General features: G+C 44.8%; 4 protein-coding genes across 4 annotated transcripts in view; 3 read left to right on the top strand and 1 right to left on the bottom strand.

The window, feature by feature from the left end:
* The window catches only part of tyn (trynity), a 37,195-nt gene extending 29,389 nt beyond the window's left edge, over positions 1-7,806 (top strand). The window contains exons 4-9 of the mRNA XM_017083570.4: positions 4,346-5,504; positions 5,564-5,739; positions 5,802-6,075; positions 6,143-6,437; positions 6,534-6,649; positions 6,722-7,806. Of these exons, the coding sequence (XP_016939059.2) occupies positions 4,352-5,504; positions 5,564-5,739; positions 5,802-6,075; positions 6,143-6,437; positions 6,534-6,649; positions 6,722-6,873 (2,166 nt within the window). The 5' untranslated portion in view covers positions 4,346-4,351 and the 3' untranslated portion in view covers positions 6,874-7,806. The remainder of the gene's footprint in view (positions 1-4,345; positions 5,505-5,563; positions 5,740-5,801; positions 6,076-6,142; positions 6,438-6,533; positions 6,650-6,721) is intronic.
* A 3,232-nt stretch (positions 7,807-11,038) lies between these two features.
* Positions 11,039-13,295, bottom strand: LOC108016634 (beta-1,3-galactosyltransferase 5). Its single transcript, XM_017083331.4, has 2 exons — positions 12,818-13,295; positions 11,039-12,755 (listed from the first exon to the last, which is right to left on the bottom strand). Exons 1-2 carry the CDS (start codon positions 13,083-13,085, stop codon positions 11,848-11,850), a joined length of 1,176 nt encoding a protein of 391 aa, XP_016938820.2. The 5' UTR covers positions 13,086-13,295; the 3' UTR covers positions 11,039-11,847.
* Positions 13,296-14,222: 927 nt separating this feature from the next.
* On the top strand, positions 14,223-22,978 carry G9a (histone-lysine N-methyltransferase G9a). The gene is made up of 10 exons (XM_017083732.4): positions 14,223-15,896; positions 17,512-19,428; positions 19,489-19,730; positions 19,810-20,171; positions 20,244-20,485; positions 20,547-20,737; positions 20,795-20,956; positions 21,013-21,550; positions 21,621-21,994; positions 22,430-22,978. The coding sequence occupies exons 1-10, from the start codon at positions 15,222-15,224 to the stop codon at positions 22,623-22,625; spliced, it is 4,899 nt and encodes a 1,632-aa protein (XP_016939221.2). The 5' UTR covers positions 14,223-15,221; the 3' UTR covers positions 22,626-22,978.
* Positions 22,979-24,758: 1,780 nt separating this feature from the next.
* Positions 24,759-25,476, top strand: LOC108016552 (cytochrome c oxidase assembly factor 6 homolog). The gene is made up of 2 exons (XM_017083225.4): positions 24,759-24,870; positions 24,939-25,476. The coding sequence occupies exon 2, from the start codon at positions 25,085-25,087 to the stop codon at positions 25,361-25,363; it is 279 nt and encodes a 92-aa protein (XP_016938714.3). The 5' UTR covers positions 24,759-24,870; positions 24,939-25,084; the 3' UTR covers positions 25,364-25,476.
* Positions 25,477-25,732: the final 256 nt, after the last annotated feature.

The following is a 25,732-nucleotide window of genomic DNA, read 5'->3' as shown; positions in this document are numbered from 1 at the left end:
ATTTGGCATTTACTGTTTCCTGCTCATCTCCGTTTAATTGGTTATGCCGTGACTGTGACTGTGGCCGTAAATGTGACTGTCACTGTGACTGTCACGCCAGAGTGGGAGTTGATTCTTCTGGCTGCAAAAGAAATGGAAATTTCCACATCTTGTCTAATTGGCCAAGCTACTTTCACTGGTCATTGTCATTAGTGTAAGCCAAGCCCCTTTGACCTTTCATTATGCGTTCTTTTTCATTTTTCCCTTCACTCTCTAATGATGTGATCACTGATCAGGTCCATTCTTCTTTTATTTTCTTTTCATTTCGTTTCGTTTCTTTTCGTTATTCATATAGTATCGTATCTGCTTATGATGCAATTGCCGTTCTCTGGCTTTTCTCTTTGGCGTAATTAGAGGTCCCGAACAAGAATGAGAATGGGAATGAGTGGAAGATGGCAAAAGTAAGCGTGCCTAATGATAACCTTTTGAAGACCCCTCTTCGGGTCCTCAGCTCTCTCTCTGCGATTCGTTTCGATTCCGTTTCGTTCCCGTTTCCCCCCGTTCCTCTCCTTTCCCATCCCATCGCGTTCCCCGTCGTAACTGCAAATTTTCTTGATTACCGGGTAGCCAACTTAAATCCAAGTACGCGCCACTGGCCACAAGAATTGACCAAAGTAAAAAGAAAAAAAAAAAACCAAGAGGGGCCAAAGAGGCGGGGGCTAAAGGGGGCGTGCCAGCACTGACCATTGACCATTTGAGATGGCCACCAGCTGATGAGAAGCGCTGCAGTCCATCGATCTCCGATTCCTGGCTATATAATTACCATTCGCAGTAAAAACAAAAAACAAGAGAAGAAACAACACAAACAGTTGGCATTGCGGGGTGGTGACCTTCATGAACCTTGAGGATTCTATAATTGCAGTAGGCAAATGCCAGAAATGATGGGACCCTCAAATTAGAAATGGTCAAGGACGCAAAACGGAGGCCAAAAATAAACCCAACACCGGCTATAAATAACGAGATTCGTGAGCTGGCAATCGTCGGGGGCCAATTGCAATTCTTCTGCAGAAGAACCCACCCGAAGAAACTGAAGAAAGAGCCGGAGAACCAGAGTCAGCAAATCTGCAACAATGACGTCAACAGCCGGAGATGTCCAGGGCGAATCTCTGGGCAATATATATCTCGGCCCTCAGATCTCTACAATCTGGCTGGGCCCTTTGTAATTGGCTTCTGTTAGGGCCCAGTGTTTCTTTTGCCTCGTTTCAAATGCATTTCATTTGCTCAAGCTCTGAATTCTGTAGATTCTCCAAGAGGGAGTATGCGAAAAAGAAAAGATAATATCTCGAAAACCTTAAGAACATATATTATAAGGGAATTCCAGCGAATTAAGCTGTTATATGGTTATTAAAGCGTCTAAGTGATAAGAACTCTTAGATCACATTGATTTCACTTCGAAGTACTTTTTTGTTTAAGGATAATTAAAAATCAGTACCAAGTAATTTAAGGTATTTACTTGGACTTGTGTAGCATTGTCTGTTCTGACTTTTGGACATTAATCCTGCCCCATCCCCTGTTTTTTGTCCTGGACCATGCAAAACGAGAGCAATCGCAGATGTTGCTGCTGTTGCTGCAGAAGATGCAACACAAGTTGCAGCTGGGGCAACGACAATTTCAGTTTGGCTCCCGTTGAGTTGCTGCTGGCGATGCTGCGGGTTGCTGATGTTGCTGTTGCTGCTGTTGTTGTTGCTATTGCTGCTCTTGTTGCAGTTGCTCTTGTCGCTGTCGCAGTTGTTGCCGTTGTTGCTGTCGTGCGCTTCGAGGGGGATCGCAAGTTGCAACAGCAACATCAGCGGGCATTCTTCGCTGTCTTTGCCACCTATTTCATACAGCATACAGAACATTTGTTGTCGCTGTTTAATGTTGTTGCTGCTGCAGATGCTGCTGATGTTGCTGATGTCGCTGTCGATGTTGCTGATGTTGCCCTGCAATCGGACACGCCGGCAACGGGCAACATTTGGCACTGGCCCGCGGAGAATTCGATGCCCCGGCTATATCGCTTGCCATTTCCCATTCCAAATACTCAGTGCACAGGGAGAAAAACCCTAAGTTAAAGTATATAATTTCCATAGGCTTGGCTAAAACGTAAAACCATCTGCGGCTTTTGTGCTGTGTGGCAACGATTCTCGGTTTTCATTTGGCCATTTGCAGCTCGTGTTGGGCTGGTTTAATATCGCTGGTAATGGCCACGTTCCGAGGTCTATGATTATAGAGGGCGGTTCGGCGGGGGAAATGGAAGTGCATGAAATAATTGCATTGGCAGTGCCCAACTCCAGGTCCAACTCCATCTGCAAGTCCAACGCCAACTGCAAGTTTTGTGTCCGTTTCTGTCGTTTCTGGACAATTTTCGCAAAACAAATTGAATTGAATATGTAAATATAATTGCCTTGGGGGCTATGGCGATCTGCCCTCCACCTCCTTCTACGAATCCCCCCAACCACTTCTTATGGGGGGCGTTTAAAAACCCATAAATTTCGACTTAAATGCCGCTCTATAAGTCAGTGCGGGAGGTGGAAAAAGAAGGCACTACTACCAGTACCATTGCCATTGCCAAAAGGGAGCTAAGAAGTCGAAGGAGAGGAGGCTATGGCCAACAGCTGGCTAACATATATGGCATTAGCTTCCGCAAGACTTTGACCATTTGTAGACGGCACTGCGAAATGAATAAATGAATGCAAATGCATGCAGTTAAATAATCCATGACTCGGGATGAATGAATGAATCAAATGGATCCAGCCCCTCAGGCCGTCGAATGAATGTATGCTGAATAATTAACCGAATTGGTGTGCCATTAGATGAATAACTCAGCCTGGGAAAGGATTAACCCATTTTACTTGTTTAACTGGGAACGGTAAATGATCAACATATGATAATTGCACTCAATGCATGCTAAATGAATTATGTTATAGATCATTACCCATTAGTTACTTATTAGTGATTGAATGAACTACGCAGAATATAAGTAAACCATTACTCCACAAGGAATTCTTTTATACTCATTACCCACTTATGAATAAGTGAGTTACGCATTACTCATTGAATGAATTACCCAAAATATCAAAAAACCATCCACTCATTCATACTCATTTCCCACTTTTGAATAAGAAACATTACCCTTTAGTTACATATTACTGATATAAAGAATTACCCAAAATATCAATAAACCATCAACACCACAAGAAACTCATTAATACTCACACCCAACTCATGAATAAGTAACATTACCCATAAGTTACTCATTACCAGTTGAATGAATTACTCAAAATATCAATAACCTATTCAATGCATAAGGAACCCATTCCCCATCGATTCGATTTCGCTTTTCTTGGGTGGGGACCACCCACTTATTGGCACATGAGCAGGCACCACATGGCAACCATTCGCTCCTTTTGCACCTGCAGGTCAACTTCCTGAACCGCCATGCACCATCCGGGGTCAATTGGTTGGTACGGTGGACGGGTTGGATTACCCAGATGGGTTGGCTCTGTCCGCAGAAAGCAATTTGCTGCTGCCTGCTCCAATGGTAACGAAACCACAAGAATGCCAAAATGTTGTTTTGCGCAGCGGCTGCCAGAGATTGGAATTGGAATTGCTATTGGTATAGGGGAATAGGAATAGGATTTGTGGAACGGGAATGGAGTGGGCCGTTAGAAGCTCAGACCGCAGATCGTCAATAAAACGTAGCCCTCTTCCCATTCACATTCACATTCCCCTTCCCAATCTCCTTCCAAAACCCCTTCCCCATTTGGACAGCTCATTAAAGTCCGTGGAAAGTCAAAGAGTTTGATGTGTACATGGATGTGGGAAGATGTCTTGCACTTGAGCCAACGAACTGGTCTGCGGAATGAGAGCTGTTGTGGCTCGGTTTTATTGGTTCGGTGGTTCGGCGCTTAGTTAAGCGTGTAATGGGCCACTCCAAGGGCGGAAGTAGTAGCCACTGCACCACTGAACCACCTCAACTGTGAGGCACTAACCACTTTCTGGTCCCCCCACTTAGTTCCCTTCTGCCCGTTTTGATCTATGGCTAAGACTCCTCCATTCAAATGGAGGCTGTCAGCACTGGCAGTTAGAGAAGTGGAACGAAAGGGGCGGAGATTGCTGGTCAGGAAGGTGAGGAAAGGAAGTAGCACTCAACACTTAAGTTCTGGGCAAGAAGATTGGTTCACTTGTAAAGAATGTGCGATCCACTCACTTATATTCCATGGTCTTTAGTACCTTTCAATAGTTTTGTAGAGTTGATATATACTTTGAGCTATTTCCTTTAAAAATAATACATTACTAAACCCTTACCTTGATTTTCCATTTCCAGAACGCAATGCAGTCAGCCGAGAGTAGGAGAAATCCCAACCGATCTTCGGCGCACATGGGTCTCCACATGGGTCCGCTGCTCCTCTCCGCCGTGTTGGTCCTCCTGGTGGCTTTGCCCGGTCAAATCAATGCCCGGATGGCCTTCGAGAAGCTGACGGACTTCGATTTTCCAGGCAACACGTACTACAGCGTGAAGAACCTGTCCCTGTACGAGTGCCAGGGATGGTGTCGCGAGGAGGCGGATTGCCAGGCGGCGGCCTTCAGTTTCGTGGTGAACCCCTTGTCGCCATCGCAGGAGACCCACTGCCAGCTGCAGAACGACTCCTCGGCGGCCAATCCGTCGGCAGCTCCGCAAAGGAGCGCCAACATGTACTACATGGTGAAGTTGCAGCTGCGCAGCGAGAACGTCTGCCATCGTCCGTGGAGCTTCGAGCGGGTGCCCAACAAGGTGATCCGTGGCCTGGACAATGCCCTGATCTACACCAGCACCAAGGAGGCCTGTCTGTCCGCCTGCCTCAACGAGCGCCGCTTCGTCTGCCGATCGGTGGAGTACGACTACAACAACATGAAGTGTGTGCTTAGCGACTCCGACCGACGCAGTTCCGGCCAGTTTGTCCAGCTGGTGGATGCCCAGGGTACGGATTACTTTGAGAATCTCTGCCTGAAGCCCGCCCAGGCCTGCAAGAACACTCGTTCGTTTGGCAATGCCCAAAAGATGGGCGTCTCCGAGGAGAAGGTGGCCCAGTATGTGGGTCTGCACTACTATACCGACAAGGAACTCCAGGTCACCTCCGAGTCCGCCTGCCGTTTGGCCTGTGAGATTGAATCCGAGTTCCTGTGCCGCTCCTTCCTGTACCTGGGCCAGCCCCAGGGAGCCCAGTACAACTGCCGACTGTACCACTTGGATCACAAGACCCTGCCCGATGGACCCTCCACCTATTTGAACCACGAGCGCCCGCTGATCGATCATGGCGAGCCCATTGGTCAGTACTTTGAGAATCAGTGCGAGAAGGCCGCCGGTGCGGGAGCTGGTTCTCCGCCCGGAACTCTCGACAAGATCGACACCCTGCCCGTTAGCCTGGACACCATTGAGGACCCCAACCTGACCAACTTGACCCGCAATGACGTCAACTGCGACAAGACCGGAACTTGCTACGATGGTGAGTGTTGATTGAATGTAGAAAGGGATCATTGCCTCATCGATTTGGTTTATTTCCAGTTTCCGTACACTGCAAGGACACCAGGATTGCCGTGCAGGTGCGCACCAACAAGCCCTTCAATGGACGTATCTACGCTTTGGGTCGCTCGGAGACCTGCAACATCGATGTCATCAACTCGGACGCCTTCCGTTTGGATCTGACCATGGCTGGACAGGATTGTAACACACAGAGTGTGGTGAGTAACGAGAGATCATTAGAACTTATGTAGAAAAGCATACTAATCACTTGGCATTCCAGACTGGTGTCTACTCCAACACAGTGGTGCTGCAGCATCACAGCGTGGTGATGACCAAGGCCGACAAAATCTACAAGGTTAAGTGCACGTACGACATGAGCTCGAAGAACATCACCTTCGGCATGATGCCCATCCGCGACCCGGAGATGATCCACATCAACTCGTCGCCAGAGGCCCCACCACCAAGGATCCGCATTCTGGACACACGACAGCGCGAGGTGGAGACTGTGCGCATTGGAGATCGCCTCAACTTCCGCATCGAGATCCCCGAAGACAGTAAGTGTGGAGTATGGAGAGTGTCTCTCAAGGGGCTATCTTATTAATCGGTTCCTTTGTCATACAGCTCCCTATGGCATCTTTGCTCGATCCTGTGTGGCCATGGCCAAGGACGCCCGCACCAGCTTCAAGATCATCGACGACGACGGCTGCCCCACCGATCCCACCATTTTCCCCGGCTTCACCGCCGACGGCAATGCCCTGCAGTCCACATACGAGGCCTTCCGGTTCACGGAGAGCTACGGTGTCATCTTCCAGTGCAATGTCAAGTACTGTCTGGGTCCCTGTGAGCCGGCTGTGTGCGAATGGAACATGGAGTCGTTTGAATCTCTGGGCAGGAGGCGTCGTCGTTCCATCGAGAGGTAGGTTGGGGTTGACCATTAAGGGTGATCAAAAATCTGCGCTTAAAAGTATGCAACGGCATGATATAAATCTCTGTTTCATTCTATTCGTTCCAGCAATGAGACCAAGAGCGAGGACGATATGAACATCTCCCAGGAGATTCTGGTCCTGGACTTTGGCGATGAGAAGCGCGAGTTCTTCAAGGCGGATCCCAGCACGGACTTTGCCAAAGGTGAGTGTGGAAAAGTGCATTTGATCTCTCAGTGCTGACTGTACATCCATTCCATTCCATTTCGTTCCGCAGACAAAACGGTCACCATCATCGAGCCCTGCCCCACGAAGACATCGGTGCTGGCCCTCGCGGTCACCTGTGCGCTGATGATCCTGCTCTACATCTCCACCTTGTTCTGCTACTACATGAAGAAGTGGATGCAGCCCCACAAGATCGTAGCATAAGTGGAACGAGCGGAATCTGAAAGAAGAAGCGATAGAACGAAAGAAGAAAAGAAAAAAAACAAGAAAGAAAAGAAAACAAAAAGAGAATACACAACAAAATTGTCACTTGCACACACATACGCTCTCTCTCTCACACACACACACACACATAGACACTCTAACTCTATATCTTTGTCTCGCTCTTGCCCAGGCGGGCTTAGCCCCTCCCACTCACACACACTACTGACAACCGTATAATTTTTTGTTTTTTTTTTTTTAAACGATATACATATAAATTAATTACTTAATATACAATTTATTTATTTATATTTATTTAGACTTAGAGCGTGAGATACAAATTCCCTTGAGAGCAATGAATAGAAAACGATTTCCTAGTAGACACATACACACACACGAGCACATTTCACGTATGCGAATTAGTAAGAGAAAAAACGAAGAAAAGAAAAAAGCAAGAAGGAAAAAAGCTGCGAGCGCGTACTTTCTATAAAGTTACGAAAGGGAACAACGGGAATGGAGCATTGTCCTTGCCAGAAAAAGAGAGAGAGAAAGAGAGAGAGAGCGCGAAAAAGAGGGCAGATAAGTGGGAGAGAGAGAAACAAGGACAATGTATCATGATCCCTTTTGTAACTTCTATAGAGACTGCAGCCGCACACACTCGCACTCAAACACACACACTCACCCACACACTCACCCGTTTCCACACTCATTCACACACACCCACACACGCACTCACATTTATTTAATTGTAAACTGAACGCAATAAACAGCAAACAAGAGCAATCAAAACGGAACTAAGGATAACTGATCGAAGAAGCAGAGACAAGAAAAGTAATTTCATCGATAGCAAATCAATGGAATTGTGCTTAATTGTATTGCATTTATTTAATTTAAATTTATTTATGATAATAAAGAAACGATAATGACATATTTGAACCATTTTTTGTATCTTTGATCAAAGCACTGATTTTTCCATAATTTTCCAGCAAATAATTTTTTGAACATTTTTTGCGTTTGCATTTTGCATTGCTCGTCGATAAAATGGTCACATTTCTTGATTTCTTAATTTCAGGCACCAGGCGAACATAAACGTTTAGTAGGTGTAAAACAAACAGCTGATTAGCTTATTCCAAGCTTACTTAGAGATGCTCTCGTGATTTCTTCCCTTTGGCACGGCCTAAGCAAATACATAGGACTTAACTGTTACTTCTTGCATATCGTGACAAGCTCGTGACAAGATCGTGAAACAGCCATGGTTGCCCATCTCTAGTCTGCTTTTGGCTCACAACTAACGGTTCTTTCCCAAGGAGATCGATTCCTATTGGTCAAAAGGGGGTGGGGAAATATGGAAAGGGCCGCCATCTTGAATATTGACAGTTATTTAGGTTCACTTCATGCTACCAGCTGTCACTTGCTAAGTTTTCTGTTCGCCTGGTGTCTGAGACCCATAAATCCAGCACTTTGACTGAAAATATGTTACGAATCCATTCAATTTGTTGAAGTAAATTAGCGATTTTTCATTTTCAAACACCAGGTGAACAGGAAAATTCGTAGGTGGCCAACGATTAGTTTTTAAGGCTTTACTAGAGGTGTGCCATTTCAAAATATGTAAGGCCTTTTGTTGCCGACCAAGCGACAGCCCACCTCCAGTCGGCTTACACTAAACTAACGGTTCTCTTCCATTAAGAAAATGTTAAAACCCAGCAGCCACTTGCTACGGATTATGTTGGCCTGGTGTCATAGATCAAGAAATTGATTTTCAGACCTCATTGAAATGTCAATTCATAGAAATCATAAAACCAAAATACCTTCTTTGCTCGCCGAAAAATGGTCAGATTTCTTCATTTCTTAATTTCAGACACCAGGCGAACATAAACGTTTAGTAGGTATAAAACGATCAGCTGATTAACTTATTCCAAGCTTACATAGAGATGCCCTCGTGATTTCTTCCTTTTGGCTCGGCCTGAGCAAATGCATAGGACTTAACTGTTACTTCTTGCATATCGTGACAAGCTCGTGACATGATCGCGACAAACTCGTGACAAGCTCCTGACACGGCCATGGATGCTCATCTCTGGTCTGCGTTTGGCTCACAACTTACGGTTCTTTCCCATGGAGATTGATTCCTATTGGTCAAAAGGAGGTGGGGAAATACGGAAAGGGCCGCCATCTTGAAAAATAACAGCTATTTAAGTTCACTTGCTAAAAGTACCAGCTGCCACTTGCTAAGATTTCTGTTTGCCTGGTGTCTGAGAGCCACAAATCCAGCATTCTGACTGAAAAAATGTTACGATGCCTTTCAATGTGTTGAAGTAAATGGGCGATTTTTTCAATTTCAAACACCAGGTAAACAGGAGAATTATCAGGTGGCCAACGATCAGTTTGTAGGGCTTTACTTATTCTAAGCTAATAATCCCAATCATTTTAAAGAAAATTTAATTTTTGACCCATTTTTTTCATTTTTTGTAAGGGGTTGCATCATCTATTTTTGGGATTCAGATTTTGGACAAAAATACTAATTTCTTAACAGTTTTTTAATTGTAGTTTGGCCAAATCAAGACGTACAGCCAAAAGAGCGACAGTTTTGAGCAGCTAACATCCTAGGCTAACAGATTCAATTACTTTAAGAAAAATTAATTTTTTGACCCAATTTTCCATTTTTTATAAGGGGTTGCATCATCTATTTTTGGGATTCTGATTTTGGTCAAAAATACTCATTTTTTAACGGTTTTTTAATCGTAGTTTGGCCAAATCAAGACGTACATCCAAAAGAGCGACAGTTTTGAGCAACTAACATCCTAAGCTAACAATCCCAATCATTTTAAAGGAACTTTATTTTTTGACCCATTTTTCCATTTTTTATAAGAGGTTGCATCATCTACTTTTGGGATTCAGATTTTGGACAAAAATACTCATTTTTTAACGGTTTTTTAATCGTAGTTTGGCCAAATCAAGACGTACAGCCAAAAGACCGACAGTTTTGAGCAGCTAACATCCCAAGCTAACAATCCCAATCATTTTATAGGAAATTTATTTTTTGACCCATTTTTCCATTTTTTATAAGGGGTTGCATCATCTAATTTTGGGATTCAGATTTTGGTCAAAAATACTCATTTTTTAACGGTTTTTTAATCGTAGTTTGGCCAAATGAAGATGTACAGCCAAAAGACCGACAGTTTTGAGCAGCTAACATCCTAGGCTAACAGATTCAATTACTTTAAGAAAAATTTATTTTTTGACCCAATTTTCCATTTTTTATAAGGGGTTGCATCATCTATTTTTAAGATTCTGATTTTGGTCAAAAATACTCATTTTTTAACGGTTTTTTAATCGTAGTTTGGCCAAATGAAGACGTACATCAAAAGACCGACAGTTTTGAGCAGCTAACATCCTAGGCTAACAGATTCAATTACTTTAAGAGAAATTTATTTTTTGACCCATTTTTCCATTTTTTATAAGGGGTTGCATCATCTAATTTTGGGATTCAGATTTTGGTCAAAAATACTCATTTTTTAACGGTTTTTTAATCGTAGTTTGGCCAAATGAAGATGTACAGCCAAAAGACCGACAGTTTTGAGCAGCTAACATCCAAGGCTAACAGATTCAATTACTTTAAGAAAAATTTATTTTTTGACCCAATTTTCCATTTTTTATAAGGGGTTGCATCATCTAATTTTGGGATTCAGATTTTGGTCAAAAATACTCATTTTTTAACGGTTTTTTAATCGTAGTTTGGCCAAATGAAGATGTATAGCCAAAAGACCGACAGTTTTGAGCAGCTAACATCCAAGGCTAACAGATTCAATTACTTTAAGAAAAATGTATTTTTTGACCCATTTTTCCATTTTTTGTAAGGAGTTGCATCATCTATTTTTGGGATTCAGATTTTGGACAAAAATACGCATTTTTTAACAGTTTTTTAATCGTAGTTTGGCCAAATCAAGACGTACAGCCAAAAGAGTGACAGTTTTGAGCAGCTAACATCCTAGGCTAACAGTTTCAATTACTTTAAGAGAAATTTATTTTTTGGCAAATTTTTCCATTTTTTGTTAAGGGTTTGTATCAGTTTTTAGTCAAAAACTCTCTTTTTTTTATCGGTTTTTCAGTAATAGATATTTTAAAGTTATAGTGCCAACTTATTGCTTATATGTTTTGTAGATTGCGGAAGTTTTGTAAGAATTTTCTTTATTTATGTAAATTATATTGTATAAATGCGGGCTTTATTCATAATTAATCGCTAGACAAATATTAAGATCTAACAATCTGATGAGGACGGAGTCTGTTTAAGTTGAAAACTTTATTGTTACAATATTGTAACTATTCTGCTTATACTATATCTGAATTCATCAACGCGATTCAATTAATAATTCGGTTTTAGTTGTGAATTCTAAATATGTCCCAAGCAAAACAATATGTCCTTTTAAGCTGAATGAATGATATTGACGTAAAACCATCATTTGCAATTCATGATTTTCACAACAAATCAAATGATTCAAAAATTTGAGTAATTTCGGTAAGAAAATTCAGAGGACATACAACTTATTACCATATAATCTTGAAGATGGAATACTTCTGCAGTATATTGTAATTTTCACAATGTACGAATCAATTTAAATTAAGAAATCATCAAAAAAGTGGTAAAAAGGCAAGTTCCTGCATCTCTGGGGCATAATATACTGAGATACTTAAGAAATCCACCTATATACCAAAATTTGTAGTTTTACATGTGTTTCGGAGCAAATTTGCTCAGATTTGAGGAATTCGATTGGAAAAGATTTCTGGGTCACCCCTGATTGCAATACCTAGGCTAAGCTACAAGCTAAGATGAGTGACGGGTGGATGATATCCCCTCCACGGGGATAACTCTCGCGTCCTCTTGCACATGGAAGTCCTTAGTTACTATTTACTGAGCTGGCTTCGCCGGTGGAAGGTGGCATTGGTGGTGGGCCAATGTGTCCGTGTCCAGGAGGTCCGAGGTCACCTCAGCCGCAGTGGCTTCACTTCAGCCAAACCATGTTCCGGGGCTCGGGACTTGACCGCCGCCACGCAGGTCTCCTTGAGCGACTTGCCCGCCGGCCGTTTGACGCACTCATCGAAGTAGCACTTCTCCACGTTGTGCAGGAACTCCACCAGCAGGCGGTCGTCGCCGCCATTGGGTCCCACGGAGTACTCGCACTCGTAGCTGTGCTGCTTGAGATCCCGCACACAGCAGTCGATGAACTCCGCATTGGCGGAGAACCAATCGTTGTGCCGCTCCAGGGGAATGCCCAAACGAGTGCGCACCACCCCCGTCAGCCAGGTGTCGTCGATCCAGAAAAAGGACGCCCTCTCCGCCTCGGCGGCAATCCTCTCGGCCGTTGGCACATTGGTCACATACATCCAGCCGGACAAATAGGCGGGATACAAGGCATGTGGATACTCCTTTTTGCTGACATACCACTTGTTGGCAAGCAGGCGAATCGGTGGCTTGGCATCCAGTACATAGCCCGATAGCAGAGTGCTGGAGGTGGCCAGTCCAGGTTGACCCACTTCCAGTGCCTCCAAGTACCTGCGCAGATGGAAGATATCGTAGATGATGTCGTCGTCCAGTTTGATGATGAACTTGGCATGATTCCTGCACTCCTGCGAGGCCCACTTCAGACCCATTACGTGTTTGTAGCTCAGATTGCGATAGTCCTCGATGAAGTTGCCCTGGACAAGATCCCCGAAGCGCTGCTGCTCACTGGCCAGCTGCTCCTGGCTGATGAAACGCTCTCGCGCGGGCAGGGCGGCCAGCAGGAAGACCCTCTGCAGGCCCATCTCGGCCAGCTTGCTCTGGGGAATCGCCTGTCGGTGGGCAGATCGCAGGGCATCGTGTCCAGCATAAGAGGTGACTATCAGAATGGCTGAGGAGGAGGAGGAGTAATGGGTTTATAAGGTTTTCCAGCATTTTCAGTGAACCACTCACCTAGGAGTTCCCTTTCCGCCTTGCGGCACACATTGCTGGCCAGCAGGTACTGGAAATCCGTGAGATTCAGGAGAGGATTGGCTGGCTTCGGCTGAGGATTGGGGTTAGGTGGCTCCTCCTCCGCTTCGGGGGGCAAGTGCAGCAGGAACTGGTCGACGGGGGACTCCCTGGACTCCCGCAGGTGACCCGAAAAGTAGCACAGGCTCAGCAGGACGATCAAGAGTAGCGACAAAATAATCGGAAGCAATCTTCGTCCGCGCATGCGCATCTTTCTCACATTCTACGTGGGATTCCCCTCGCCCGTGCCGACTGTACTCTGTGTTTCTGTGTGTGTGTGCCTGCAGGTGTGTGCTATAATTAATAACGACAATAATATCACTGTGCAGGTATTAATAAACAACAATAACAACAAAGAGCTGTTTTTTTAATAATTATTTTCACGCCTTTGCCAGTGTGCACACACCCAAAAATAAGTTAGCACAGACAGCAACCAAAAGGTCTTCTTTGAATGTCTCCGCTAATTCAGCAAGTCCCTGGTTCTGGTATATTTTACGATTTAAAAGCGGTATTTAAATCGGATGGTAAAATTTATCGATATTTTCGCGGTCACACCGGCCCCAGTTGTTGTGTTGTTGTTGTTGTTCTCTCTCTCGCAGAATCTTGCATCTCGCTTTTTATTGACACTTACGCTGATGCTGTCTCCCTTTTTACTGACACTTACGGTGGCTTACGTTTGTTTACGTTTGCTGACACTTACGTTCTTACACAAATTGTGTGTAATGTGTAAAAATGAAAGAAATGTAAAAAAACCTGCGATTTAAAAATTAATTTAGAAACAATTTCGAAAAAGAAAAATTTGTAGACCGGAGTAATCCTCCCCGATTGTTTAACTAAAAAAGAAATCGGGGGATATTAGACTGTGCATAGATTCCCTTAGTTGATGACCTGTTAGGTAAATTGATGGGGAAGTCAGTGTTTACAAAATTGTACCTTAAAATGGCTACTTTCATTTTTTTGTTAACAAAGAGTCGGTAAAATATACATCATATTTTACGAATGCCGATGGGACTAACTCTATATAATTATCGGAGTTGCCAGATCGATAGAAATACATAAATACGTCTAACTTCTAACAATTTGTTTTAATATTCAGTGGCTATGGAAATTAATTTGCAAGTTTTATTTTGACAAAAGATAAAATGTAATACTAGTTAGCACACACTTTTCCTTTAATACAAACCAGCTTACCCCAGGCGAATGGAATAAAGTAATCGGTTTAATAATCGGTCACACCTTTTTCCGCCGGTCCGTCATCTCTGTCAGCTGAGATTGAATAAATGCATTAATAAATGCAAAAATGTCGCAAAAACAGGAGCAGATTCAATTTCACGCTTTAAAGCAATCATGAAACCCCGAGCAAAAACATAGTATATATCTTGCAGTGTATTTGCATCTTTCAGTTTGTTTTGTGCGCGCGCGGTGAACGGTTGTTTCTGTTGTTTCTCGGCTCCTCGCGGTGTGCGTGCGTGTGCGTGCGTCCCCAACACAACGACGGTGTGTGTGTGTGCGTGTGCTTTTCTTAATATTTTTTTTTGTTAATAATAATTCTTCTGAACCTGCGGGCTATGCCGAAGAAGAAGCCAAAGAAAGTGAGAGCCAGAAAGTGTCGCCGAATTGCGCCTGCGAATACTTCAGCTTAACAATTCCAAAATCACACAGAAAAGTGACTGCAGCAGCAGCAGCAGCAGCAACAACAACGGTCTAGGTGGTGAAGAGAGAAAGAGAGAGGGCCATATTCGAACAGCATGTGAGCTAATCAGCAAAGCAGCGATTTCTACAAACATTTTCTGCTTCTTAAGGCCACCAAAAAAAAAAAAAAACGAAGAAACTCGGAGAAGAAGTGCTACAAATTATTAATAATTTAGTTAATGATTTATTTAAGTGACGTCGCGTGCTTTTTGTTTTGCCCAATAAGAAACAACAACAACAAAGGAGTGACCGTAAGGGGAGAGAGGGAGAGCAGGAAAAAACAGTTAACTTTGTGGCCACCAAAAAGCGCAGTGGGAAAGAAGAAAACGGGAAAAAAGATTGTGATTGTGGAGCTCTCGATATTGATATTTAAGTATTGAAATTGAATCATTCGCGTTTCGAACAAGAAAAATCGTGTAAAAATAGTGAAAAAATCCAAGAGAACATAAAGGCACTGGCGCTGCTGCTGCGCTGCCACAGAGGCAGCAATCTTATCGCCTAAAAAAAAAAATACATATAATATTCCAGAGCCCAAAACTGATGAGGGTTTCTTTCGATGGTCTAACCATGGAATATTGATTCCAATAACCGCGAAAAAAACAAAGAAAATCAGGGGAAACACCAAGTGAAAAGCGGAAAAACAGTAGCTGCCAAGATGACGGACTTTGTGGAGCTGCTGAACAGCATGTCCAGCACTTTCAACAGCGACTGTGCCACCTCCACGGCGGAGGGGGGCACGCTCCTCAATCTGGATTTGGCCGAGGATAAAACGCTCAAGTGGCGCAATTTGGCCAATAATCAGTTCGCCTGCAAGGACAAGAAGCACAAGGAGAAGGAGGACAAGGAGGAGGAGCGAGAGAGCAGGAAGGAGGAGGAGGAGGAATCCAAAAATCTGGATGAAATCGAGGATATTAAGGGTCTTCTGGCGGATGTTGTGGATGCGGCGGCTGTCAAATTGGAGGAAGAGGAAGCAGCTGCAGCGGAGGCAGCCCAGAATGCCGAAAAAGTGGAAGAAGAAAGCGCTGAAAAACAACAACAACAACACAAGGAAGAAGTAGTAGAACAAGGAGAAGAAGAAGCAGAGGAAAAGTCCTTGGCAAAGGAAGAAGAAGAGCAGGAAAAGGAGGTGCAGCAGAAAGAAGAAGAAGGAGAAGCAGCAGCGGAATCAGCGGAGGTGGCAACAGCCGAAAAACAGGAAGCAAGTGCAGAATTAGCAACAACAACAACAGCAGCGGCAGAGGCAGAGGCAGCAGCAACAACTACAACAATTGAGGCGGCAGAGGCAGCATCTCCACTTGTTGTTGAGGCAGCGGCAGCAGCTGATAAAAATGTGAGTAAATGTGTGTGAGTGCGTGGTGGTGTGCGTGTGAGCTTCGAAATTCTTGCTTGTTTTTTTTTTTTTTTTGGTTTAATTTAGAAGTTGTTAACCCTTGACTGGCCCAGCTATTTTAGTGGCATTATCAGTTAGTTTGGCAATAAAAATGTTTTTACCAGCTAAACTTCATAAATAATCTAAATCTCAAGCAAAACAGAAACTGCATTAAGTGTTAGGGGGGTTCGTGCCCCCCCCCCTTCATTTTATAGGTCTGCAATTTTGCCTTATCTATATCCTATATTTAAATGTCACATTTGCTATTCAACAGATGTGCCATTGTTAATTTTTATCGTCGCCTAGGAAAAAGCTTTGGTATTGAGTAAAAAAAAATTTAACTATGTAGAGCTTTTAAGCTTTGCATTTTGCCTTAATTTATACAAATGATTTACAGTCAAGTTAACACACCTCCCCAAACTCGAACTCCCCAACTTATTTCTATGCCATTTCAACTTGAGACTTTGGCTCACTTTTGATTCCTAATCATTATCTAGGAGCAGATAACGAGTTTCTGTTAAACTATAACTCATAACTTGGGTGAATAGTTACGTTAATGACCGGAAAACATATAAAACCTTTTACCCGGCAAGCTGTAATAAAGTAAAAGCTGTAATCGTGAAGAAAATCGAATTTCTGTTCTTCAAAATGTTTTATGATCATACAAAAGTTTCTTATCTATCATACTAAAATATAGATAGGTTTCTTGCTTGCAACTCATTATTGATTGTATGATATGGTCGAGATCTTTGAGTTCATTGAGGGAAAAGATCTATATATTATCTTCATTAACCCCGATTTCGAAATGATAATATAGTTAAGGTACCTGATATTGCCTGTGATTGGTATTTACAGATCCCATAAATATATTTTTCCATTAGTTGTTCATAAAAATAACCAGAGAATGGGAAGAAAAATATTAAAACTCATATTTCGCTTCAGCCAAATATGCAAAAAATTAACAAATGCACATGTTAATTGCCTTAAATTAGTGTTTTGATAAAAAAATAAACGAAAGCGAACTTTAACAATTAATAAAGTAAATTTTACGATTCAGAATAGAAAGGGAGAAATCAATTAGTTTGAGAGGAGTGGGGAAAAGTTGCCCTACAATAAAATAATAATCTCTCAATTTGGCTTTATATAATGCCACTCAAACCGGAACGAAATATCGAGTTATCGGTTATTTGGGCATTCTCCTAAGCGATCCTAAACAAAATTGGCCAACATAGCATTTTTCCGGGTGGTATTATGTTGAATTCCCATTAAAGTATAAACAAGTTCCCTCGAATGATAAACAGGAAGATGAAAGCAAATAAATAAATAGTTTGCCGTACTTCAAGAGGGATTGGATTCACATTTCTCTGAACTTAAACTTATGGCATCCATTCATGAGACTATTTATTAACCTTCCATTCATCCTTTTGGCCAGCTGGCACCGTGTGTTTGGTAGAACCAGTTGTCTTGGCAACCGACGAAGCCATTCGAAGCATTCCTTCAGGGCTGGTCCTTCTGGACAGTATATATTCAATATCTGATACTGAGGATTTGCTGAATGAGTGTCTGTATCTTGCAGGAACAAGTTTCGCCAGGCGGTACGCGGCGCTCTCGGAGAACCCCTCGGCCCACAGACACGCCCACGCCCAGTGCCACGCCCACGCCAAACACCGATGAGCCTGCTCAGGTGGAGATTACAGAACCCGAGCCGCAATTGACGGAGCTGCAAGTGGAGGTTAATTGTCGTCTGGAGGTGCCAGCACTGGAGGAGATTACAGCAGCTGTTGGTCTAGAGGTGAAGAAAGAGCCGGAGAAACCGTCTCCAATGACTACTTCATCCCCCGAAGAGAACACAGCACCTGCTCCCAAACGAGGAAGGGGTCGAGCCAAGAAAATACGACCAGAGGCCGAGGTGGTGGTGGACTCCAATGAAGTTCTGCCCCTGGGCGAGGATTCGGTGGTGGAGAAGAAGCCGGGACGCAAGAGGAAGATGCCGGATGAACAGCTGGAACATGCGCAACTCGGCGACCTTGTTGTGGTGAAAACCGAGCAGGAGGAGTTGTTGGGAGATGCTCCCTCGGGCGACGGCAAGAGGATGCGTCGCAGTGTCCGGCTGGGCAATCGGTTACCCGCCGATGGTAGCACCTGGGAGGAGGTGAAGACCGAGCCCCTTTCCCACCAGCAGCCGCCTGCAGAGCTCTCCTTGATGGAGGTCACCCCAGTGCCCTTGCCACCAGCCGTGCTGGATGAGAAGACGCCACCAAAAAAACGAGGGCGCAAGGCCAAGATTCAGCCCGGTGCGAAATTGGAGCCGGGATCCTCCTCCGCACTCCCTCCCCTAACCAATGGCAACAAGAAAACGACTCCCACTGGAGGAGCCGACTTGCAACTGCCTAAGCGTTCGAAGCGGAGAATCAAACCGACGCCAAAAATTCTGGAAAACGATGAACTGCGCTGTGAGTTCGAAACGAAGCACATTGAGCGAATGACCCACTGGGAGAGTGCAGCAGCTGCAGCGGCAGATGGAGAGTTTGAGACTCCACCAACGGGCGGAGGTGGCTCCAACTCGTCAACCTCGAGGCAAAAGAGTGACAAGTCCGATGGCAGCAACTTCGAAGGAGGTCCGGGACATCCAGCTGGCACAAGTGCCATCAAGAAGCGACTCTTCTCCAAGTCCCAGCGCGACATTGAAAACTATGGAGCAGCCATGCTGGCCAAGAGCAAGGTGCGCCCGTGTCCGGATGTGGAGCAGTTCCTCAGCGACATCAAGGCGTCGCGCATTAATGCGAATCGATCTCCGGAGGAGCGGAAGCTGAACAAGAAACAGCAACGGAAACTGGCCAAGCAGAAGGAGAAGCACCTGAAGCATCTGGGACTGCAGAGGAATCACAGCGAGGAGGCCTCGGACAACGACAGCTCCAACACGGACAATGAGTTTGTGCCCACGACGAGGGTGCAGGTGGGGAAACCAAGTGTTACCTTGAGGGTGAGGAACACGGTTACCAAGGAGCTGCCCACAACATCAGCAGCTGCCCAGAAATCATTATCCCGCAATCCAGTTGTGCAGCCAGCTAAGCTGACGAGAAGAGTGGGTGGAAGGGGAGCCGGAGGCGGAACTGTGGCAGCCGGAGCTGGAGTATCCGTTTCCACCCTCGATGCAGAACAGCTTCACTCGCTGAACACCTCGATCCTGGCCGATGTTACGCCCATCAGGGACTTGGATGCCAGGCCCAGCACCTCCAAAACGGCCAAGTTCATTTGTCTGTGCCAGAAGAGTTCCCAGTACTATGCCAGAAATGCGCCGGATTCCTCCTACTGCTGTGCCATCGATCACATTGACGAGCAGAAGATTGGCTGCTGCAACGAGCTCTCCTCGGAGGTTCACAATCTTTTGAGACCCAGCCAAAGGGTTAGCTACATGATCCTGTGCGACGAGCACAAGAAGCGCTTGCACTCGCACAATTGCTGTGCAGGATGTGGCATCTTTTGTACACAGGTAAGAACCACATCTGTTTGATTAACCACAAAAAGAATACTTATATTCTTTCTCTTTAAGGGCAAATTTGTGCTGTGCAAGCAGCAGCACTTCTTTCACCCGGATTGTGCCCAGCGTTTCATTCTGAACACTCCCTACGAGGAGGGTCGGGGCGATCGGGAGGATCAAGGAGCCAAGTTCAGCAGTCCCATGTTGGTACTCAAGTGCCCGCACTGCGGACTGGACACACCCGAGCGCACCTCCACGGTGACCATGAAGTGCCAGTCGCTGCCCGTCTTTCTGCCCACCCAGAAGTACAAGATGTAAGTTGATTTTATCAGGGATTGGTTTTAGCTACAATATTGTCGAACAAACGACTAATTTCCTGTACCATCCACACAGCAAACCCGCCAAGCTGACTACCTCCTCGCATCTGGCTCAATTTGGAGCCGCTGGAAAGGCCAGCAGTCCAGGTGCCAAGGCCAAAAGCAAGGGGGGATCTTCCGCCGCCGGCGCAGCGTCCTCCTCCTCCGTCTCGAAGACAAATGGCACCCAAAGAGGCAAGGCGGGCAGTTCAAACTCGAGCTCCAGCCAGGCTCTTAACACGATCAACTTTGCGCAGTTGATTCCAGACTCCGTGATGAATGTGGTACTACGTGGCCATGTGGTTTCGGCCAGTGGACGCGTGACCACGGAGTTCACCTCGCGGGATATGTACTATGCGGTCCAGAACGATGATTTGGAGCGAGTGGCGGAGATTCTGGGTGAGTTGGTTGGGTTGCCTTCCCCATTTATCTTTAACTCAACTTATTTGCTATTTTGTTCTTTTGCAATAGCTGCCGACTTCAATGTGCTGACACCTATTCGGGAGTACTTGAATGGCACCTGTCTGCATTTGGTGGCCCACTCGGGCACTCTCCAGATGGCATACCTGCTGCTCTGCAAGGGAGCCAGCTCACAGGATTTCGTCAACATTGTGGACAGCGAACTGCGGACGGCATTGATGTGTGCAGTAATGAACGAGAAGTGCGACATGCTCAATCTCTTTCTGCAATGTGGAGCCGATGTGGCCATCAAGGTTCTTATTCCTGCCTGCGTCAAAGAATCTTTGGTCATTCTAATATATGCATCTTCCAAAGGGTCCCGATGGCAAGACATGTCTGCATATTGCAGCCAAGTTGGGCAACGTGGAGGCCACTCAGCTGATTGTGGAGAGCTATCGAGCCTCGCGGAATATCACCAGCTTTCTGAGCTTTATCGATGCCCAGGATGAAGGCGGTTGGACGGCCATGGTGTGGGCAGCGGAGCTGGGACACACGGATATCGTTAGGTGGGTTTATCCTTAAGCTGGCCACTCGAAGCTGTTTAATACTCTGCTCCTCCACAGCTTCCTGCTCAACCAGGAGGCCGATCCGAACATCTGCGACAATGACAACAACACGGTGCTGCACTGGTCCACGCTACACAACGATGGTCTGGACACGATTACGGTGCTGCTGCAAGCGGGAGCGGACTGTAATGTGCAGAATGTGGAAGGGGACACTCCACTGTGAGTATAGCTAAGTCCATTAATGAGTAAGAAGTAATCAGGTGAATGATTTCCAGCCATATTGCCTGTCGTCACTCGGTCACCCGAATGTGCATCGCATTGATTGCCAATGGTGCGGATCTGATGATCAAGAACAAGGCGGAGCAGCTGCCCTTCGACTGCATCCCCAATGAGGAGTCTGAGTGCGGCCGCACCGTGGGTTTCAACATGCAGATGCGCAGTTTCCGACCGCTGGGCCTGCGTACCTTTGTGGTTTGCGCGGACGCCTCCAATGGCCGGGAAGCACGACCCATCCAGGCGGTGCGCAACGAACTGGCCATGTCCGAGAGCGAGGACGAGGCCGATTCGCTTATGTGGCCGGACTTTCGCTACGTGACCCAGTGCATCATCCAGCAGAATTCGGTGCAGATCGACCGGCGCGTCTCCCAGATGCGCATCTGCTCCTGCCCGGATAGCTGCAGCAGCGATCGGTGCCAGTGCAACGGAGCCTCTTCGCAGAACTGGTACACGGCGGAGAGCCGCCTCACCGCCGACTTTAACTACGAGGATCCGGCGGTGATCTTCGAGTGCAACGACGTCTGCGGCTGTAATCAGGTGAGCGGGAGGAGTTTTGTGACCATTTCAGAAATTATGTACTGACTATCTCATCTTATTGCTGCCACAGCTCTCCTGCAAGAACCGCGTGGTGCAGAATGGCACAAGGACACCGCTGCAGATCGTCGAGTGCGAGGAGCAGGCCAAGGGCTGGGGAGTCCGGGCGCTGGCCAATGTGCCCAAGGGCACCTTTGTGGCCAGCTACACGGGTGAGATTCTCACCGCCATGGAGGCCGATCGGCGCACCGATGACAGCTACTACTTCGACCTGGACAACGGGCACTGCATCGACGCCAACTACTATGGCAATGTGACCCGGTTCTTCAACCACTCGTGTGAGCCAAATATATTGCCCGTTCGCGTTTTCTACGAGCACCAGGACTACAGATTTCCCAAGATCGCCTTCTTCGCATGCCGCGACATCGATGCCGGAGAGGAGATATGGTGAGTCTATCTAACGATATTGGTTGACCCAAACTTATAGCTGAGGAAACTGCTAATTAAACCTCAAATATATATTAGCTAGTTTTTGTAATATAATATACATTTGTATACAACCCTACATACGTTTAAGTAAGTTTTTTTTGAATACAACTTTAAGTTAGATTAAAACGTTGTGTTTTTCCCTTATAATAATTACTGGGTCGCTAATTGATCAAATTATTGACCAATTCTTTTTCATAAACCCAATTGAACTATTTCTTCCCCAATTAAAAAAACTTAAAAAGCATATGATGGGGTAGAAATAGTTAATAAAATAAACATTAAAATTAAAATGGCATGGTTCAATTATCATGTTACACAGAAGCTGCTAATTATTGCCACCAAAAATTTGTCTTGATTGTTTTTCATTAATTACTTTCATTTGTTTCTTTTCAGCTACGACTATGGGGAGAAGTTCTGGCGCGTGGAGCACCGCTCCAGTGTGGGCTGTCGCTGCCTGACGGCCTCCTGCAAGTACGCCTCCCAATCCTCAAGCACAAATGCCTCGCCCACGGATGCAGCGACTGCAGCGGAACCGGAAACGGAAGCGCAGCTATCTGCAAATGCCCCGGAGGAGATGGATCAGGCGTAGGCCACCACGACCAGGACCAGAACCTCAACTCGAAATGATTCCAGACTCGTCAGTCTCAGCCGACACAACAGAATCCCCACCAAGCCACATACATCAGACATCACAGCACCAGCAGGAACGATCGCCATATATGTAGTATATATCATATAGTACGCATGATAAATCGAAATCGAAATCGGAGCCCCAGGAGGGGCCCTCTTCTTCGACTGCCAAATGTTTCATGGTTTACAAATTTTTGTCTATTTTTACGTATACAATTAGTGTTTTGTTTATTATTAATTTTGTTTGAGTTTTATTCATTTGTTTACCTTACCCCCCCTTATTATTAATATTTTTATTACCGCTACCTGTAATCACCCATTATTATTTTTATGTTATTTACGAGAAACTAACTAATATGAGAACTCCCATTTCCCCTTCCGACGTTTTGGGTGTGCGTGTGCGAAATGTAATGTTCAAAACTTAAAACTAGACTTAGGGATTACCAGGATAATGGAGGAACATAGTGGCGGAGAAGTGCATCTAGTCATAAGAACGAGGGAGACAGAGGTTTAAAAATAGAATGAGCAGAAAAACTGGTTCGAGGGAATTGTCTAAATACAGTGTTTTTTTTATAGTTGTATTAGCCTGTTTAATAAACCAGTGTAAAAGCTCTTCACTAGGTTTGCCCCTCATTTTAACCACACAAATCTCTTTAGAGAGATTGGAAACAATTTAACGAAAATATTGATCGTTAAAGTGCACTGTACTGAGCGCGTGAATGTAACAATAAACCGAAAGCAAACGAGGAATTATTAAACAGAAAATATGTTTTTGATATCGAACATTGATTAAGACTAGCATATAGCTGATAAGCTAAAGAAAACAGTGTCTATACAACCATATATTATATATATTTAACATATATATGTCTTTGTGCAGGGTAAAGTACTGATAGTCGTTAACGCAAAATAAGTTGAAGTTGTTTTGTATTTAGCCAGGCCCACTGACACACACACGCACACGCACCCAACTGGACACCAACTCCTCCTCCAATCCAATCCAAATTCGTAAGCATTTTATTGCACAATTCGTATTAGTGTTTTTTTTTAGTTTGCCAAGCAACGTTAGCCAAGCCACAAGTGCCTCAAAGAGAATAGTACCCTAGCCCTAAACCTAAACACGCCCTAGAAAACTCCCGAAATGGCTTCAGACCAACATGGTTATTATACAGGAACTTTCTATCCAGCTATCACCCGACCAAGATCACAAACTGCAATGCATTTTGGGACACGACCCCTCGATAGTCGACAGAGCATTGAAACGAAGGACTGCGGCCTACTTAATGTGTGAGCCCCTCCGATTCCGATCGTATATATTTTAGGGACCCCAACCCTCGTAGCATATCCCCGCGTCTAACGATCCCCTCGTGTGTGCTATATAGACTTGGATATCGGGCTATACACTTCGATGTGTGTTTTGCGTCTATAGGTGTAAGGTGTAAATGTTTGTAACGACAATATAGGATGTATGTATGTAGCTTAAGATGTAGGTTATCCATCTCCCCACTCACCAAACCCCCTCCCCCCCCCAGCCACAAGGTCAAGGGCCAAAGGGCATAGGACGCCCCCCTGCGACCTTTCTACTGGCATTTCTATACGTATTTGTGTACCTACGATAAGCAACAAGATTTATAATGAATATGTACGGTTTCGATGTCCCCGGGTTTATTGCATCCGGATCGGATCACACTTAGAAATTATAGCATAACTCACAAAAAAAACACGTATGTTCTTAATTTTAATTGTTATCGCGGACAGCCATCAAGCTGTCATCTTATTTGTTTTGTTTGCTTCGATTCGCTTATTTTTTTGCCAAGACATTTCTTTAGTTGTTTAACCAAAAATTGCTGATCAGTTGGAAAATCGAAAGTTTACCTCCGTGGGAGACACTATTTTTTTGCAATTACGTTAACGTTTAGCCATAAGATATTAAATCAATCAAATAAACAATAATTACGAACAGCAAAAGTGTTGCGATAAATAAAAAATATCATCAGTGTGTAAAAAAAATTGTGTTTTTCAAAGTCTTATTAAGGAATAAAAGGCTTTCTGGGGTTATTAAAATAAAAACAAAACCAAAAAGTTTAATTTTAAATTTTAAATTGGCGCGCCAAAAGTATGGCTTTGCAGTGTTGCCACATGCTTAAATGTTTACTGAAAGTTATCGGACAGAACAGCTGATTTTTTGTTTTGTAATATTTGAGGTTGGTTTCTGTGTTCTCCTGCTATTTTCTTAAATTAAATTGTTGAATGGTGTGTTTTTCTGTTAAAGCGGTTTCAAAGACCTGAAGAGTTGGATCTCTAGCGGAAATTCAGTCGAATTCCCATTGACAGCGAAGAGGAGTGGAAGAAAACCCAAGTAACCGGAAACCGGCTCGGCAAAACCATCGAGAAATCACTGCCCCAAGCAGCAGGAATATGAGTTTCCCGGACAAAGCTGAGCGCACCAAGTGCTGGAGCAACCGGGACGAGTACTGGAAGTGTCTGGACGAGCACGCTCCCAAGCACAGCTCCACCAGCGGGGAGAAGGTGCCCTCCGCCTGCCAGAGCCTCCGTAAGCTGTTCGAGCAATCCTGTCCAGGCCAGTGGGTGAAGCACTTCGATCGCAAGCGCACCTACGAGCAGTTCAAGGAGAAGATGGCCAAGGGATACGATCCCCTGGAGGAGCGTGCGCGGGCCGAAAAGCAGGCCAAGTGATCCTGAATCCCGACCAGGACGCCAGGAGCACCCGGTGGCCATCAGTCATCCGTGTTTTTGTACTGTTGTAGGGTAGTGTAAATAAATAACCCATCTAGCTATATGACTACAAATGGATGTACTTTTTATTTAGGTTTTCTACATCTATGCATGTTAACCCTACTAAAGGCCAAAAGTTCTTATGAAAAAGTGCCAGCTAATGCATGAATACATAGAGTATATCAAACTTGATAAACTATATAAATTAGATGTGGAAACCCAAATATTTGTATTTATTTATTATATTGCATATCCATTTATTGACATGCCCATTGTAGGGTTAAAGCTTCAGCCGGCGAAACCAGTGTTCACACACTAGAATTCGTTACT

The sequence above is a fragment of the Drosophila suzukii genome, chromosome X, assembly GCF_043229965.1.
Source record: "Drosophila suzukii chromosome X, CBGP_Dsuzu_IsoJpt1.0, whole genome shotgun sequence".
NCBI classification, from domain to species: domain Eukaryota; kingdom Metazoa; phylum Arthropoda; class Insecta; order Diptera; family Drosophilidae; genus Drosophila; species Drosophila suzukii.
The sequence above is the reverse complement of the archived record's forward strand: the minus strand, read 5'-3'. Positions and strand labels throughout refer to the sequence as shown.

Excerpts from the sequence above, each read along its gene's own strand:
- LOC108016634 (XM_017083331.4), bottom strand. The coding sequence starts at position 13,085 with ATGCGCATGCGCGGACGAAGATTGCTTCCGATTATTTTGTCGCTACTC. Across the intron at positions 12,756-12,817 it reads GGCGGAAAGGGAACTCCTAG|CCATTCTGATAGTCACCTCT; the intron begins GTGAGTGGTTCA and ends CCTCCTCCTCAG.
- G9a (XM_017083732.4), top strand. The coding sequence starts at position 15,222 with ATGACGGACTTTGTGGAGCTGCTGAACAGCATGTCCAGCACTTTCAAC. Across the intron at positions 20,738-20,794 it reads GGACACACGGATATCGTTAG|CTTCCTGCTCAACCAGGAGG; the intron begins GTGGGTTTATCC and ends GCTCCTCCACAG. Across the intron at positions 21,551-21,620 it reads ACGTCTGCGGCTGTAATCAG|CTCTCCTGCAAGAACCGCGT; the intron begins GTGAGCGGGAGG and ends TTGCTGCCACAG.
- LOC108016552 (XM_017083225.4), top strand. The coding sequence starts at position 25,085 with ATGAGTTTCCCGGACAAAGCTGAGCGCACCAAGTGCTGGAGCAACCGG.